General features: G+C 40.4%; 1 protein-coding gene across 3 annotated transcripts; it reads right to left on the bottom strand.

Annotated features, from left to right (window-relative positions):
- Positions 1-446: 446 nt before the first annotated feature.
- On the bottom strand, positions 447-16,130 carry GHITM (growth hormone inducible transmembrane protein). 3 transcript variants are annotated; one of them, XM_077895226.1, is made up of 9 exons: positions 15,983-16,130; positions 14,593-14,757; positions 13,524-13,623; positions 11,866-11,977; positions 11,328-11,469; positions 8,306-8,414; positions 3,794-3,982; positions 3,149-3,320; positions 447-1,887 (listed from the first exon to the last, which is right to left on the bottom strand). In XM_077895226.1, exons 2-9 carry the CDS (start codon positions 14,719-14,721, stop codon positions 1,803-1,805), a joined length of 1,038 nt encoding a protein of 345 aa, XP_077751352.1. In that variant the 5' UTR covers positions 14,722-14,757; positions 15,983-16,130; the 3' UTR covers positions 447-1,802. The 3 variants fall into 3 exon arrangements, with proteins under 3 accessions (XP_077751352.1, XP_077751351.1, XP_077751353.1); XM_077895225.1 differs by having other exon boundaries at positions 15,917-16,074; XM_077895227.1 differs by lacking the exon at positions 15,983-16,130 and adding an exon at positions 15,701-15,818.
- Between the last annotated feature and the right edge of the window lie 417 nt (positions 16,131-16,547).

Here is a 16,547-nt window from a genome sequence, read left to right as displayed (position 1 = left end):
AAACACAGGGATACAAAATGTGACTGAAGACAAGAAGACCTTTACAATCACATTAACACTGCAGAAGAGACTAAAGTAGACAAGGGGATAAATGCAAGTTTGGCCCTTGGACTTTTCTTAGGACACCCCCCTCACCTCCAGCAACAGCCGCTTAAACTTAGTGCTAAATGTCCACACATTTCACCCCAATCCTATGAGGTAGGTTCTCTTACCATCTTCATTTTATAGATAAGAAAATGGGCACAGAGAGGTTAAGTAATTTGCCTGCCCAAGGACACACAGGCAATCAGTGGCAGAGGCAGGGCTCAAATAAAGGGCAGTCTGGCGACAAGCACCACGGCCATAATCACACGGTATTCTACACCCTAGGTGAGGAAGAAAATAAAGGAAACAAATCCTCTATTCATATAGTATACATGTGTTCAGCTGGAAAAATTACAGACCAATCACAGCAGGCTGGAACCTTTATTTCAGAAATGAGCATCCTATGTAACATGAGGTGGTTGGAATAGTGATTTCTGGATTACTGTAATAAATATTTGTCAAAAATACCAATCATTTCAATAATCATACACTTACTTCATTCATTAAGAACTTCCAAAAATAACTCCTCTGTATCAAAAAACTTAATGTCACAAGAGTCAAGTAATAGTCTGTGCAGGAGAGAAGGGTAAGTCTGCGGGGGGAACTCTCAATGAAGCACTTTGCCTATTATAGTTTTAACTGACATAATCATGAAGAAAGACTAGCTATGCCCCCCTTTTAAGTGTTTATTAGTCTGAGAGCAACACAAGAAACCAAGTCTTAGGGAGAAAAACTGTTTTCATAATCTTAAGTGTGAACCACTAACAGGCTTTACTGATAAAAGCTTCAAACCCTGTAGAGATGAGAAAGGTAAGCATGTATTAAACATTTCAATAAATATGCAAAACAAAATTCAATAATTAGGAACACTGTGTTTTTGTATTTGAGAATCCAACAGTTTTCATGCTTTGAATGTTTTATCCTGAGAAGAGTTTTAAGGATATTTTGTTCTATGTGGTTCAAAAGTAAAACTTAAACACATTTAACACTTATCAGGAATTCTCCATACGATTAACATTCTGGACTGTCCTAGCAATGTCTCACAATGAGAAGTCCAAAAAAAAAAAAAAAAAAAAATCACACCTGCATTGTACAGATAGCACTGAAAAGGAAAGGAACATCGGGAGAATGAATCACTTATATCTGTTTAATGCTCAATGCTTTTGATAAGTTCAAAAGACGAACATAAAAACATCAATGATTTGTTTGTTTCCAAATAGCCAGAACTCTCACACTGGCTCACCACCAATTACACAAGTGCTAAGTATTCAACGAAAGACTGCAGGTGACCCTTTGCTTCTCTCTGGTCCCTTTACCAAACCTCTACATCACTTGTGACATTACTTGTTAATATTTCTGCATTTCAAAAGATATGCAGCAAAACAAAGTTTGCTAATTTTCACTTAATCAAATAAATTTTAAAATAGAATAAATTTCTCACAACAAAAACCTTAGTTTTCACATTCATTGAAATATTTTAGAATTACTCAAACATGAGAACTAGAAATGTGTGTGCTTATTTGGAAGAGAACTAAATTTATTCTTCAGAAGAAAAAGCAGACCTGAAGCATCACATCTCCAGAACATCTGAAACATGTTGACGAGTCTTATCTTCTAAACTTCAATGAAAGCTGCTTGGACAACTATTTAATGAACACCTGTCCCTATTAAACAAGCAAGATATCTGATGTATTAATGAAGTCAGAAGCTGAGGCACTTCATTTCTTTCTGTTGCTTCCAGTCGCTAGAATACTGGCAACTCGCATAAATATATTTAATGTATCCATGTAGATTCTCAGCATCCTGGAAAAGAAAATTATGGCCTGTTATAGATAATGTGATTCTAATGAAAAAACTATTTCTTAATGTAGAAAAGAAAAAGCAACACTGATTATCTGTCAAAGGTATATGAAATGGAAATTAAAGAAACAAAAGATGCCAACTAAGGAAGGAAGCCCTAGACTAGAGAGTCAAAATTTCCTTCTGGCAGATTAATTTTTGAAATGTTAAAGGGCAATTTAAAAAATCATTATCCTATCCTTGCAAAAAAAACCCCTGGGTGATAGACAATGAAATAATAGAGAGAAACCAAAGAAACACCTTCATAAAAATGTGTCAGACATAAGTCTGGCATTTTAAAATATGATGTATCTCCTCAAAGCAACCCCCCCCCCAACTGCCAACCAAAGAAAACTGTTACAAATCTGTGTTAGAGCAGCTTTTTTAAAAAAAATTACACTGCATTTCAGTTTCAAGGGAAAAAAAAATTACTTAAAAAAAAATGTGATAGACACCACGAAACTCAAGAAAGTTGCTTAAATAAAACAACCTACTTTGGTGTAGAGTCCAAGAAAAGGGAAAAGCATGGTTATAGAACAGCTGCACCATAAAGCTAATCAACAAAAACAGGTAAATACTGACTTAACTGAACACCTAAATATTACACTTAGTTGTTACAACCCAGTCAAATGTTCCGTGGATACGTAGCTTACTGAAGAGATGAAACAGCAAGCAACTGAAATAAAATAGAACTCCACCCACTCATTCTTGTGAGTGGACATCCTAACCCTTGTACCTATAAAAGTGACCTTATTTGGAAATAAGGCAAATGTAATCAAGATGGGAGTTAAGATGAGGTTAACACTGGAGCAGGGTGGGTCTTCATCCAACCTAACTGGAGACAGACATACAGGAAGACTGCCGTGAAGACGGACGTAGAGATTGGAGTAATGTGTCTACGAGCCAAGGAATGTCAAGGACTGCTGGCCAAAGGAGAAGCCAGGAGAGAGGCATGGAACACACTCTGTCTTAGAACCCTCAGAAAGTATCGACCCTGAGGACACCTTTTTTATTTATTTATTTATTTATTTTTATTTTTTTCTGAGGACACCTTGATGTCAGACTTCTGGCCTACAGAACTACAGAGAATATACATTCTCATTGTTTTAACCAGTTTGTAGTCTGTTACAGTAGCCCTCGGAAACTAACACAGCCATAAAATAAAATAGACCATAATAACACAAATGTTCTATGTAACAAAGGGAAGACATTAAAGACTACTTACGAATTGATGGGATCGTATTTTTGAACTCCATACGCTGGTATTACTTCTGCACGCTTGATTACTTTCTGCGTATCATAGAGAAGAAACATGCTGAAAAGAACTAATCCACCATAAACTGCCACTGAGTACAAAGTGGCACCAGCCACAGTGGTAGGTGGGAGAAACATCGACCCTGGAAGGGGAAAAAAAAAAAAAAAAAAATCAAACAAATGGACTCTTTTATAATTGGATTTATGATTAACTTTACTTAAAAAAAAAAACAAAAAACCAAAACAAAAAAAAAAAAAAACCCAAAAACCTTTTGGTGTATTGCACAAATAACAAATAGGACTATATGCACTGTGTAATTTTGTTCCAGACCCATTATACTCATTCCTATAGTGGGTCACTTGCCCACATTACAGAAAGGCTCTTGCATCAAGAGCAATCTTGATGTTTCCCAAATCGGCTTTACCACTTTAGATGTATTTTGGTAAAACCAAAAATAATAGTTTACCATGATGCCAAGTAAGAAAATACACTCTAATTACTGTTTCCTTTTTAAACTTTTGTAAATGACTCTTAATAAATTCCCTCCATCAGGATACTGAGTACATCAATGATTGTAGGATACTAAGAACCAAGTATCCGAGCACAGCGGCTTACCTAGTGAGGATACAAAGACGAGGCCCAGACCCACTCCCAGGGGTGCTCCCATGTTCAGAAATTTCTCACTGGGTGCGCACATGGCCACAGTGGAGAGGCCTCCCACAATGCCTGCGGTGTACCACGCAGCTCTGATGAGAAGAGGCCCCCCTAATATTGTCAGTGGAGCCACCACTGCACCCATCACACCTGGAGAAAGAGCAAGTAATTAAGTATGTACTAAATAACAACCAAAAATGAAAATGCCACTTCTAGCAATATGCCATCGGAACATCATATACCTCGTTGTTAGACAAGAGGAAAGTCTCTCCCTTATTTCATACTCTACTCCCCAACCCTCCCAATTCCACAACCCAAACGTGTGGCTATCCAAATTCAAAATCACAAGAATAACAAACATATTCTTAAATTGTCTCGACTCAAAGAATAAACACTAATTTAGACATTAACAAATTCTACGTAGTTCTTTATCTGGATGTGAGCATCTGGTATTCTTTGCAATAATGATCACATATATAAGGATTGAGATATAAAAAGGGTTGAAATGGGTAACTGATAGGTTAAACCTGCCGATGCCCAAAGGGAATAAGGTAAAGAGAGAGAATGTGTACATGGTGCTAATTCTAAAATGTAGGAACTTCAAGGACACTTTTGTCTATTTCTTTGTGTAATAGGGAATGCCATCTCAGCTTGCAAACGGTAATTTTAGTTGTCAGATATTTATAAACAAGTTCAGAAAAATTATACTGAAAGGCATCAATAATTTAATCAGCAAAGCAAACAGAATTCCTTAATTAAACAAAAAATCTTAGACAAGGCAGTATTTCAGAGGTGAGTAGAACAAGTTATCTTCTTTAAGGGTCTATGTTGAACTCCTGCAACAGGCATAGCTGTTGCCATACTGTAATTTCAACAGTGTGTCCCTTTTGTGAGAGTAACATTTCTGGATCAAGTAGTAAGATATATCTCATGATAGTGAGTAATAAAAAATGTCCTTTGCTGTAAGAAAGATACTATATAAAAATTCCTCTAGGACATTTCTACCAAGATTCCCATCAGTTTTGCAACTAACAGCAACATTTCTAGAAAAAAAAACAAAACAAAACAAAAAAAAAAACCCCAAAAAACCAAAAACCATTCTTTGGGGGCAGAATCCAAGAAAAACCTTTATTCTCCACCAGGCTTCCCACTTTACTTGCCCCAGGTAATTCCCTGTCTTGAAATTTGGATTAAGCCAAAGGCAGAGGATGAAAGTGTCCTTCCTCCTCCATTCCCTGTACTAATGTGCCGGCTCATTGCTTCAGTTTCTCTTGACCCTATTAGCCACCAATGGCCAGGGACAGGAGGGAGAGTTGGTCCCATGGAGCAAGGATGAAGCCTTGCCTCCTTCATGGCCCTTTCATAGCATCCAGGGCCTAGCCTGGTGGTCCTGTTTTCCATGGCCTGCCCCTCAAGTGATCCTCTTCTACCCTGTCGAAGACAGTTTCTCAGGTGGCCTTGACGGCCATGGTACAGTCCTCTGGTTTTTCCACTCTTCATGGCTAGGTTCACTGGAGGTCTTCTCTGGAGCTTTCATCACTGGGAGTCTGGTCCTTGGCTGGCTTAGTCACCCCGCTCTGCTAAGGTGTCATTCCAGATGCCACTGTACTGAGAGGTTCACCTTCTGTGGCCGAGCTCTCTGGCAGTCAGGCTGTGTGTGTTCTGAGAGACTTGTCCTCCCTCCTCACAGAGTGTGGGCACCTGAGTCCTGGCCTTCTCATAACAGTTGCACCTAAGTTTGAGGCCTTTGAAGTTCTGGTCTGGTCCTCCAGGACTTTGTCATCAGCTATGGGCAGGTCCCCCCAAAAGTCTGTTCCCCACCATCTGGCTCTTTGGTGAGCCTGTTTTCTAAGGCCTAGTTTTCTGATGGTGTGTGCAGCTGTGGTCTAGCCTTCCCAAAGCTTTAAGACACAATTAGAATAGTTTTCCAATGATCATTTTAATAATTCCTGCACAGTATCACTTAGTCCTGATTAAGACCACAGCTAGGTCTACATAGTGCTTATACATTTGGATGAAAAAAGAAAATGGAATGCACTGGGATATTAATACTGGTCAAAAGCCATCTCTGATGTCCCTTTAATAATGTGAGGGATGACCTCTGGGTCATCCAAACCCCCTTCAGGTATCATCTCAATCATGCCAGTGAAAGCAAGAGTAAACAGAGGGCTGGACTTGAAGAAATAAAGGTGTCGGTTTTGACCTGGCACCTGCTGGTGTGACCTCACATAGCCTCCACTTCCCTATCCATGAAATGGAGATGCTAATGCCAGCCTACAAAGCTGCTTAAGAGATGTATGAAATATAGAGCAAAAACTGGCATTCATGCTGTGCAGGGAAGGGTTACTGTAGCAGGCCTAAGATCATCTTTACAAAGACTTGCTTGCAGGGCTGGTCCTTGGCTATTTAAGAACTTGGCACATGAAGCATTCTGTAAGTGGGAGGGTTAAACAACTTGTGCAAACAATGTTATGCTGAAAACGTGCTTTCCTTCTGGAAATTCGTATTTTGGTAGTTGCTAGGAGGATGCTTACAAGATCAGCCAGAAAATTCCTGGGCACCAAGTCTCTAATAGGCTTCCCATCTCACTTCACTTTTCACTTCCCCAAGTCCCCTCAAAGAAAGGAGGGAGCGCTGAAAGCCTCTGGATGAATTTCTCCAGACTCTGCCTCTATTTTTCCCCCTTGCAGATGCTATCATGTGTCCTTTTATCATAATAAATTCTTAGCTCTGAGTAACAAACATCTGCTGAGTCCTAGGATTCCTTCCTAAGAAACACTAAATGAATGAATGGGGGGTATGTGTCTTGCAAGCCCCCTTCAACACACAAAATACTTTGACTCAAGTAAGCAACCCAGAAAGAAAGCCCTATTCTAACTTCAAACTATATAGCTATTTTAATTTAATTCAGTAAGTCATTAAGTATCTACTACTTATCAAAGATAAAAAAGCACAATCTGTTTTCTCACCAAACTCAGTGTCTAAAATGGGAAAGAGGAACAGAACTCCATCCACTGGGCAAGATACTGATGCTAAACAGATGGTGAGCTGAATAATTCTTATTTACACAAGTTCACATATCTCTAATAATTAAAAAAAATTTTTTTAAATAATTTTTTTAATTAAAAGTAGGTTATTGGTACTAGAAGATAAAGGACCACCTCCCTCCATCACAGGGTTTTATTCTGTAAAGCTCCATGGAAAATAGCTATGGTTAACCTCAAGTGTAAGGAAAGAGACTTGAAAGCCGAGGTTGTGAAGTCATGCCTTCTCTTACTGACCGAACAAAGCACATGAAGAAAATGACACAGTTCACACCAGAAATTTGGATGCCAAATACCTAATTTCCATTTGTTAATGTTAATAACACTTCAGAGTCTGTACCCCTGAAATTTTCAGGGAAATGCTTATTTGTCTTGTTTAAGTGAATAGGCTATTAAAAAGCAGACACAGATAAAGACAAAGAACAAACAAATGGTTGCCAGGGGGAGGTGGCAGGGTGTGCAAAGTGGGTGAAGAGGGGTGGGACATACAGGCTTCCAGTCAGAATGAAGTCACAGGCGTAAAAGGCACAGCACGGGGGACCTGGCCAGTGATACTGCAGTAGCGCTGCATGGTGAGACGGCAGCCACTACAGCTGCGGGGAGTGGAGCACAACGTACAGAGAAGCTCAATCACACTGTTGTACACTGGCAAGCACTGCAACACTGCGTGTCAACTATACTCAAATTAAAAAAATCAGAAAAAATAAAATTTGTTTTGTGGTAGAGATCACGTATCTAAGAAGTACTTTGGTTTCTGGGTCTAGCTGGCTCTTAATTCAACCACAGACAAGCTATCCTGGGATACCTGAGATGGAAAACACTTTGTCTAAAATATTTGTGTCTCCACAACTAAGGGAGGGATCACAACATACACCTATAAAAGGATATTAAAACTGTCCCAAAGGACAGCCTTTGCCCTGTCCACGGTGTATTTGTGCTAAACCTACCTAAATAATGACCCAGCTAACGGTATCAGACACAGATACACATTTCCAAAAACCTTTTTTACTGTGTTCTCTCTTCCAAAACCTCACTGCAAGATCCTCTACACTCCTATTCTTTCATGTGTTGTCTTACCTCTTCTTCTCCACCCTCATTTTTACATTTTTCTAAAGATACACAAGAACAAGTATGAAGTAATGTGTATCACGTTTGAAACCCTCCCAGGAGTAGACAAAATACGTAACGGAAATCTCTGCATATACTGGAGTGTCACAGGAGGCCAAATGTAATATTGGGGGTGTCCATGATCTTAGTATCAGAACCATTAACTTTTCAGAGTAGAGGTCTGGCAATAAGCAACCACTAATAGTATAAAAAACTGTTTTTTTCTAAACACGAAGCTTTATTACATTATGCACAATTGTGAAGTCACCAAAAAAAGATAGTAATGAAGGTTGTTAAATGAGAATTTAAAATGAGAACATACCAGAATGTAGTAACCAAGCAAGATGCTTTGGGCCTGGGCTCTGGTCATATGATATTGATTGTACCAGTATTCCAGCTCCAATCATGGCTGCAAAGGTTGCACCAATTGTCTGGAAGACACATATTACTGAGAAGAATCAATCCTATACAACAACAAAGTAGAAACCCAAACGTTCCCAGTTCAGCTGGTCTCTCCCAAAAACCTTGTTTAAAAAGATTAAGGATGAGCGCCCCCTACCGGCACACAGTTTTGCAGACCCCCTTCAAATGAGTTCCTTTGAGCTTTGACTGTTAACGACCATCTTTTAATTTTATTCTTGCTACAGAGATTGATTTATAAAGATTTTATTTATTTATTCATGAGACACACACACACACACACACACACACAGAGACACAGGCAGGAGAAACAGGCTCCCTGCAGGGAGCCTGATGTGGGGTTCAATCCCGGGTCTCCAGAATCATACTCTGGGCCGAAGGCAGGGGCTTAACCGCTGAGCCACCCAGGCGTCCCTACACAGAGATTTAAAAAAAACCTCTTTAAAAATCCCACAATAGGGGCGCTTGTGTAGCTCAGTTGATTAAGTGTCCAATACTTGGTCTTGGCTCAGGTCATGATCTCAGGGTTGTGAAATTGAGCCTTGCATGGAGTCGCTTGGGATTCTCTCTCCCCCTCCGCCTCTGTTCCCTCACCCATGCTCATTCACACACTTTCCATTGCTCTTGCTCTCTCTCTCTCTCAAATAAATAAATCTTGGGAGTGCCTGGGTGGCTCAGTCAGTTAAGCGCCTGGCTTTGGCTCAGATCATGATATTAGGTCCGGGGATTAAGTCCCATGTCGGCTCCCCCGCTCACTGGGGAGGTTTTTGCTTGTCCCTCTGCACCTCCCTGCTCATTCTCTCAAGTAAATACAATTTTTAAATAAATAAATCTTAAAAAAAAAAAGCCTTCACTCATATTAATATAAATAAGTACACTAGAGTCTGTCATCTTCGAGTGGAGAAATAATTACTAAAAACCATTTCATACAATTCTTCATACAAATGCAAGGCATTTTCAGGGTATTTATTACAATTGTTACTTTTTTCTTTTAAGATCCTTCATGTTCATGACCCAGCTGTATTTTTTGCCTTTCCATACTCTACACAGTCCAGCTACACTGAAATGGTGGGGATGCAAACATGCCTCCATTTCATGTCTCTTTAATTCTGTTCATTTTGCCTAAGAATACTTTTTTTTTTTTTAATTTTAGATTTTATTTATTTATTCATGAGAGACAGAGAGAAGCAGAGACATAGCAGACATAGCAGGCTCCATGCGAGGAGCCCGATGCGGGACTCGATCCCAGGAGCCTGGGATCACGCCTTGAGCCGAAGGCAGTCGCTCAACCGCTGAGCCACCCAGGTGCCCCAGAATACCTCTTTTCTATTGGGTTGACTTATTTAAAGATTACATCCTCACCCGAAAGTTATTCTGGGAGGGACACCAACTGCCACAGCAGGGTCAGAAGCCTCTCCTGTGTTCCAAAATCACTTGGTACCAACTCTGATATTATTTATGTGATGTCTGTCCTCCCCAAAAAGTTTCATCTTCATCTCTGGAGCACTTGCCTGACTTTCCAAACAATTTTATTTAAGTAGCCCTAACAGCAGGTAAGAGTGAACTTACACCCAGAGGAAGTCGAGAATATGATCTAAGCACAAAACTTGTTTGAAATCTTATTTCAGGAGCTAAACTCTTTTGTATATTTTAATTTTTCTCATAGCCATGGTGCTTTGTTAAAAAGTATTGTTTTATATTATCTAATTAGAGCTTCTGCTCCTGGTGAGAATGAACCATGCGTATTCTGTGTCCTCATGAACTTCTAGGCTAGGAGACTTATAACATCCATATAAGAGGCGATCTCCTAAGAATACTGAAGTGTCCAAATGGCCATGCTACCCTAAATGGTTCTCTTTTGGAAAGTACAGTGGAAATATGGCTTTGAATAGAAGTTAGATCTGGTTACTGATGGGAAATCTGTATGATAAACTTTCCCATCCTCCTTCCCTCCCAGTCTCACACTCATAGTTCACGTTCCTACAATCCCTCATTTCAGAGCTGGCAAAGCCACAGCTGCTATACTTGCTGCTCGTCTCTTCCACTAGAGACTTAGAACTCAAATACAAATCATATTTTTGCAGTTTCAGTATCTGCAATGGCCTCGGACAGGTCAGCCACTCTCCTCTGTGTGGCAGTCAAACATTCCCTTTCTAACTGTGTCTTCTTCACTCTAGACTTCATACTCTAAACTCCACTCTTGACACTACTGTGAAGCCAGTTTTAATGACTACCTCTTCTCCTCTGCTCAAGCTGTTCTGCAAACCTAGACTACCTTTGTCCTCTCCTATAATAAAAAATGCTGGCCTTCAACAGTTCTGATGAAACAAATGCCTCTTTCGTGGAACTTGCCTATTTATTAGTTCAAGACAAAAAGTCTTTCAACTCATTTTACACTTTCTACTTCTTATTGCACAACCTTTACCACTTACTCAAGTTCATTTCTTCAACCAGATAGTAGAAAAATAGCTACCATTTTTGAAATATTTTTTTCTATCTAGCAAAATAACAAATGCTTAAAAAAAAAACTCATGGAATGTAAAGCTTTACAAAGGATCAAGAAAGTTGTGTTAGCAACAAGTATTTTCCACTGAGTCCTAAGATGGCTTTGCATTTGCCATTGTACCCCATCCCTTTTAACTAAATTGCTACAAAATACGAGCTGTTTGATCTCTGTTGCTAGGTAAGTAGGATATTCCTCTAAGTTTGGTTTTCAACCCCTTTGCCACTATTTAAATACTCAACGAAGAATAATTCCTGATTTACTTCAGAATGTAATTCCTACTGTCTCAGTTGCACTGTTAATTCATAGATTTGAACTTGTTCAATTTAGTAAGGGATTCCTTTCATTTAATACTCCTCTCCCAATATTTTTGTTTAATCTTCTGATAGTGGAAAAGGAAAACAAAGACAAGCTGACTTACCACCCAAGAGCCTCTCATCATAAAGTTCAGGAGAACAGGAGTTCTGCTCACTGCCAGGGCGGACAAAGCTGTTAAACCAATACTTCCTGCTAAGTACATGTAGGTAGAATGAATTCTATCCTTCACATACTGAGGCCAAATTCTGTAAGAAACATGACAAGGTTTATTTATAGAAGTATGGATATAAATTTTGGTTAAATCATTCATAGCCGGGAAACTTTGGGAAATAGCAGTTTATTGCTCCCATCTTATTCCCCTCATTTATTATGGAAATGATGTACATACACATTGGAGTTATCATAAAATGACATAAACCTAAGCACTTGGCACATATACAAAGCAAAATGTTTTCTCCTTGCTTAAACACATATAACCTTAGAAGATTTAAGTTTGAACAGATGCTAAGAAGTTTTATTTTATTCAGGTATATTTCTGGTTAGATGATTAGATGTAAGTTATTCCAAAAGTGACAAAAGAGAAGGATGAAAACAAAATTGGAATCTTGAAGATTGGAAACGTCTGGGAATGATTTACTTACACAGCCTTTTCAATAGCTCCAATCTCGTTGGACATTCCCAAGCCATAGTAGCACAGTGCTCCAAGACCAACAGCTGCTCCTCCAGCAATAAACCATCTTCCCATCTGGTCAACTGCAGAACAAAGGGAGTGCACTTTAATACCGTCAAGTCTTGACTAAATTAAAATGCTAAAATAAATAAATAAATAAACAAACAAATAAATAAATAATTAAAATGCTGATGGCAAGTCCTTTCTAATACTTTTTAAGGGGAAAACCAAACGATATACCACATTCCTTTGTAACAACCATAATTAGAATATATGGGAATATAAATGGCTTCAAAATTAGGGGACCTGTAAAAAAGGACACGGCTAAAACATAGGTGTAATAGTACAAAAAGGATCAGACTTGATTAGCCTCTAATTTCTCTCCAAAGAAATTTAAGGAGGCGATGTATCTGTTGATGTGGGGACACTTCTGTAATACATATTATTTTATTCATAAGAATCTGGGTATGGGGGCACCTGGCTGGCTCAGCTGGTTAAGCATCTGCCTTTGGCTCAGGTCATGATCTCAGGGTCCTGGGACTGAACCCTGCATTGGGCTCCCTGCTCTGTGGGGAGCCCACTTCTCCCTCTGCCTGCCACTTCCCCTGCTTGTGCTCGCTCTCTCTCTCAAGCTGCCAAATAAATAAATAAAACCATAAAAAAAGAAAAAGGAACCTGAGTTATGTTCTCATTATATTTTTAGAAAATAAAGATGAAAAAAAATGTTAATAGTCATACCGGTGTCTAAATTGCGATTAACAAAGATGATGTTTGTCACAAAAGAAAAAGGAACCAAAAATGTAATGTGCTTATACAGCAGAATCAAGGAGAGTGTGCTCTAATGTAAGAGAAAGAGAAAGAGAAAGAGAAAGAGAAAGAAGAAAAAAAAAAAAAAAAAAGAGAGAGAAAGAGAAAGAATTTAACAACTCTTAGTTGTATAGATCTTCTTTGAGTTTTAATTTGTGCAGTACGAATATTACTATGCCTTAGCTATATGATTCACATTATTTTTTAGGGTAAACTTACTAATCAGAAATGCCTGGAGGGATACAGATTACAGCTCTTTCTATTATAATACATTGGCGTTTTGTAAGGCCGTTGACCAGGAATAGCATTCGAGGACTAGATTTGGGTAGACTAGCAATCTAGTAAAATTTGCAAAACTGAAATTCAAACTGACTTCATTAAAGTATTGTTTCAAGGGAGGCCATATATAAACAACCAGTTAAGAGGACTCTTCTTGAATAGCTAGGCTTTCATTAATATCTGTTTTAGTGATTTTCTCTTGACCTAAAACACACATAATTATTATATGCTTAAATGAAGATTCTATGCAACTTCAAATGGACTTCCTTAAGGATTTTGTCTTTTATATCATGGCATATTAACTATTAGTCCTTTTTTTTTTTTTTAAAGGTAAAAGTAAGATTTTCTCTGGAAGAAATATGATTGGGAACCAATGAACCCAGTATAAATCTTTTCTAGGTCATAAGATCCCAAAGAATGATCGTTTTTCTTCCCAGAAAATGCTCACATATGTAAGTTTGCACAAATTTTTAGAAGGCCGTTCATGGACTTCTTAAAACATATTCAGATACTCCAGTTCAAAAACTAAAGACTGATGCCTACTTTTAAATATTTTTTCCATTGATGGTTCCATTGCTCTCTCCTTAAGTTCTTGGCCAATTTTCCCACGCCGGATCCCAACTCTTGTCTTGGTGGCATAGTCCTGAAATACACAAAAACAAAGACACGTAATACACACAGCACAACAGAATGTTATTAATAAAATAAAATCTCATTACACTAAAATCACATTACACATAAAATAAAATAAATAATAAATAAATAAACAAATAAAATCACATTACACATTCACTGTAGATTTGATAGTCGACCTAAGAAACTAAATGTAGACCCTACCTGGGGTCGATCTTTGAAGTGGATTCACTGAAGTTTGCAGTTTACAACTTAACATTTCAGAATAATTACTTCATAAACTACAGATTTCTATCTCTAGAATTATAGTTTAAACACTAACTTTTAAAAAATATGTATTCAATATTAGCTACTTTTCTTCCCCCATCTGGAAAGGGGCTCAAGAAAGTTACCTTTCCTTAACAGAAAAGTCAAAGGAGGGATGACTACTACCTCTATTTTAGCTCTTTTTCAACAGTTCATTTAAGAGGAAAACAGCTTGTCTACCTCACATATCAAAACTTATACTTCTAATCTGAATGTTGGAGGAGTAATCGATTATAAAAGAAAATGCGTGTTTCTCTAACCTGATGGATTTAACCACTCTCTAACCAAGAGCTGCAATGGCATTTTTGGTAACTTATTAATAAGCTACTGACTAAATGTTAACATTCCTGGCTTCTTAAGCTTTTGACTATAGGCTCACAGTCTCTGTCGCACCATCTAGCTCTCAGTCTCAGACAAATCACTGTAAACTCTGAATGAAAACTCCAAAAGCTGTAAGTAAAGAGAAAGTTACAGGAGCTCTTTCTTTCATATGCAACGAGGAAGAACAGACTGACACAGAACTAATGAGAAAGAGCTGATCTGGGACATCAGGGCTGTTTCAGTAAATCACTAATGGTAAACAGGGAGCTTTGTACGCTCAAAAACAGAAAAAAAAATAAAAAAATAAAAAAATAAAAAGGTTCCCGTGAACAAGATACCAGATGATCCTTACCCGGCTGGGTGTGAAGAGCCACTGATTTTTCGTGATGGACTTCTTCACAACAGGGGAGGTCTTGGTGAAAGCTGGTTGGAAAACCCTGGAAGGTAGTGTCCGGAGACACACAAGTCTTGCGGCCAGCATGGTGGTGCAGCAGGTCTACCAAGCAGATCTGAAATGCTAGTTTGAGAGGCAGACAAGACATAACCCATTAACCGGTGGAGGAAGTAAACACAGAAAGATACAGAGACACGGAAGCACAAAACGGAAATAGTGAGTTTTTTAAACGTTAATGATGAGTCGCCTGCTTATTCCTTATTAGCTTCCAGAAACCCACCTACAGAACCCGATGTGGGATGATCACCAAAACAGAGTCAAATCCCAGCGTCAAAAACAGTAGGGCGTAGGCCGCCCACGGAATCCTCTAATACAAAGTAGAGGTTGATGTCTTAAGACCATTACCGGGTGTGTGATGGCTTTGTGTGGTTTGAAGATTCATACCAGCATCCAAAGGGAAAATTTATGTATTTATTATCATTCTTAAAGATTTTACTTATTCATGAGACACACAGAGAGACAGAGAGAGGCAGAGACCCGGGCAGAGGGAGAAGCAGGCTCCATGCAGGGAGCCCGACGCGGGACTCGATCCCCCCAGGATGATGACCTGGCCTGGAGGCTGACGCTCCACCACTGAGCCCCCCGGATGCCCTCGTGCGGAAATTTAAAACAAGTTTAAATTTAAATTAAATCACATTTAAACAAGTTACGCTCCGCATTGCTTTTGAGCGTCATCCAAGGAGGAGATGAACGACTCTCCAAGGCCATGCTGAACAATACACATTACGAATTTCCGCTGAACGTGCCAGATAGTACTTTCCATTGAAGAAACGCCGAGAAGGGCAGCCGGGGGGTGGGGTGGGGTGGGGGCGGCTCCGCGGTGGAGCTTCTGCCTGCAGCCCAGGCTGTGACCTCGGGGTCCCAGGTTCGAGTCCCGCGTCGGGCTCCCTGCGGGGAGGCTGCTGCTCCCTCCGCCGGGGTCTCTGCCTCTGTCTCGTGAATAAATAAAATCTTAAAAAAAAATACGACTAAAGTACGCAAGGTAGTGAAACCCCCCGGAAGGCACCTTAAACCGCAGATGCTGCGGCCTTAACGGAGGGGCCCGTGACCCCGCACCCCCGAGGCTGGATCACGCATGCGCACTGTCCCCGCTTCCGCAGGCACCGGCCGCCGCTCGGGGCCGGGGGTGGGGGTAACTCGCAGCAAGCCGCGGGGCCCCGGGGTCAACGCCCCCGCCCGCAGCTCTCCCCGGGGCGCCCAGCGGCTCCGCGAGCAGCCGCACCTCGGGTCCCGGTCACCTCGACCGCGCAGTCACCCTCCCGGGCCGCCGACACGCAGACGCGCCCACCTCCGCGGCGCTCGGCCGGCTCCCCGCTGTCTGCGCGCGCAGCCTCCCCGACGCACTGCGTGACGCAACATCCGGAGGCGCTCCCAAACACTAGGCTCGCCCAATCACCAGCGGAGCTCAGGCGGAAGGGCGGGCACAGCAGAGAGGAGGGGTTCCGGGCTGGAGGGGCGGGGCCGGTAGCGGATTGTCGGGGGCGTCATAGAGAGCGTCCATTATGGGGGTGGGCGGTGAAGGCGTTGCAGCCATGTTGGTTATGGGTAGCGGAGCTAGTCTTCGTTTTTGTCTCCACAGTTTCATTAGCGGCGGTTAGGAAGAAAAAAATAACGTAAAAATTGAAAAAGAATGTTAACGCTGTGACAACCAAAAATTATTCTGTCGCCCCGTTCTTTGCCTCATGTCGCTTGTTTCTTCCTTCTCAGGAATGTATTGCGAGACGAATAGTGTGCCAAAGTGGTCTTTTTAGAGGGGAGCCAAAGGGGTCTTAGGCCTGACACCTAAGGTTGGCTGATGAAATATAGGACAATGCAAGGTCAGCGGCCAGATTTTAGCAGGTGCAACCTCCCTC

Source organism: Canis aureus, chromosome 4, assembly GCF_053574225.1.
Source record: "Canis aureus isolate CA01 chromosome 4, VMU_Caureus_v.1.0, whole genome shotgun sequence".
In the NCBI taxonomy this organism is placed as follows: Eukaryota; Metazoa; Chordata; class Mammalia; order Carnivora; family Canidae; genus Canis; species Canis aureus.
Note: the sequence above shows the minus strand (reverse complement) of the source record. Positions and strands in the feature narration are given on the sequence as shown.

What these genes read in the sequence shown, in the direction of transcription:
- GHITM (XM_077895226.1), bottom strand. Translation starts at nt 14,721, where the DNA reads ATGCTGGCCGCAAGACTTGTGTGTCTCCGGACACTACCTTCCAGGGTT. An exon ending in GGAGCTATTGAAAAGGCTGT is followed by an intron (nt 11,470 to 11,865) that starts GTAAGTAAATCA and finishes TGTTTCTTACAG; the next exon opens with AATTTGGCCTCAGTATGTGA. An exon ending in TGATGAGAGGCTCTTGGGTG is followed by an intron (nt 8,415 to 11,327) that starts GTAAGTCAGCTT and finishes TGTGTCTTCCAG; the next exon opens with ACAATTGGTGCAACCTTTGC.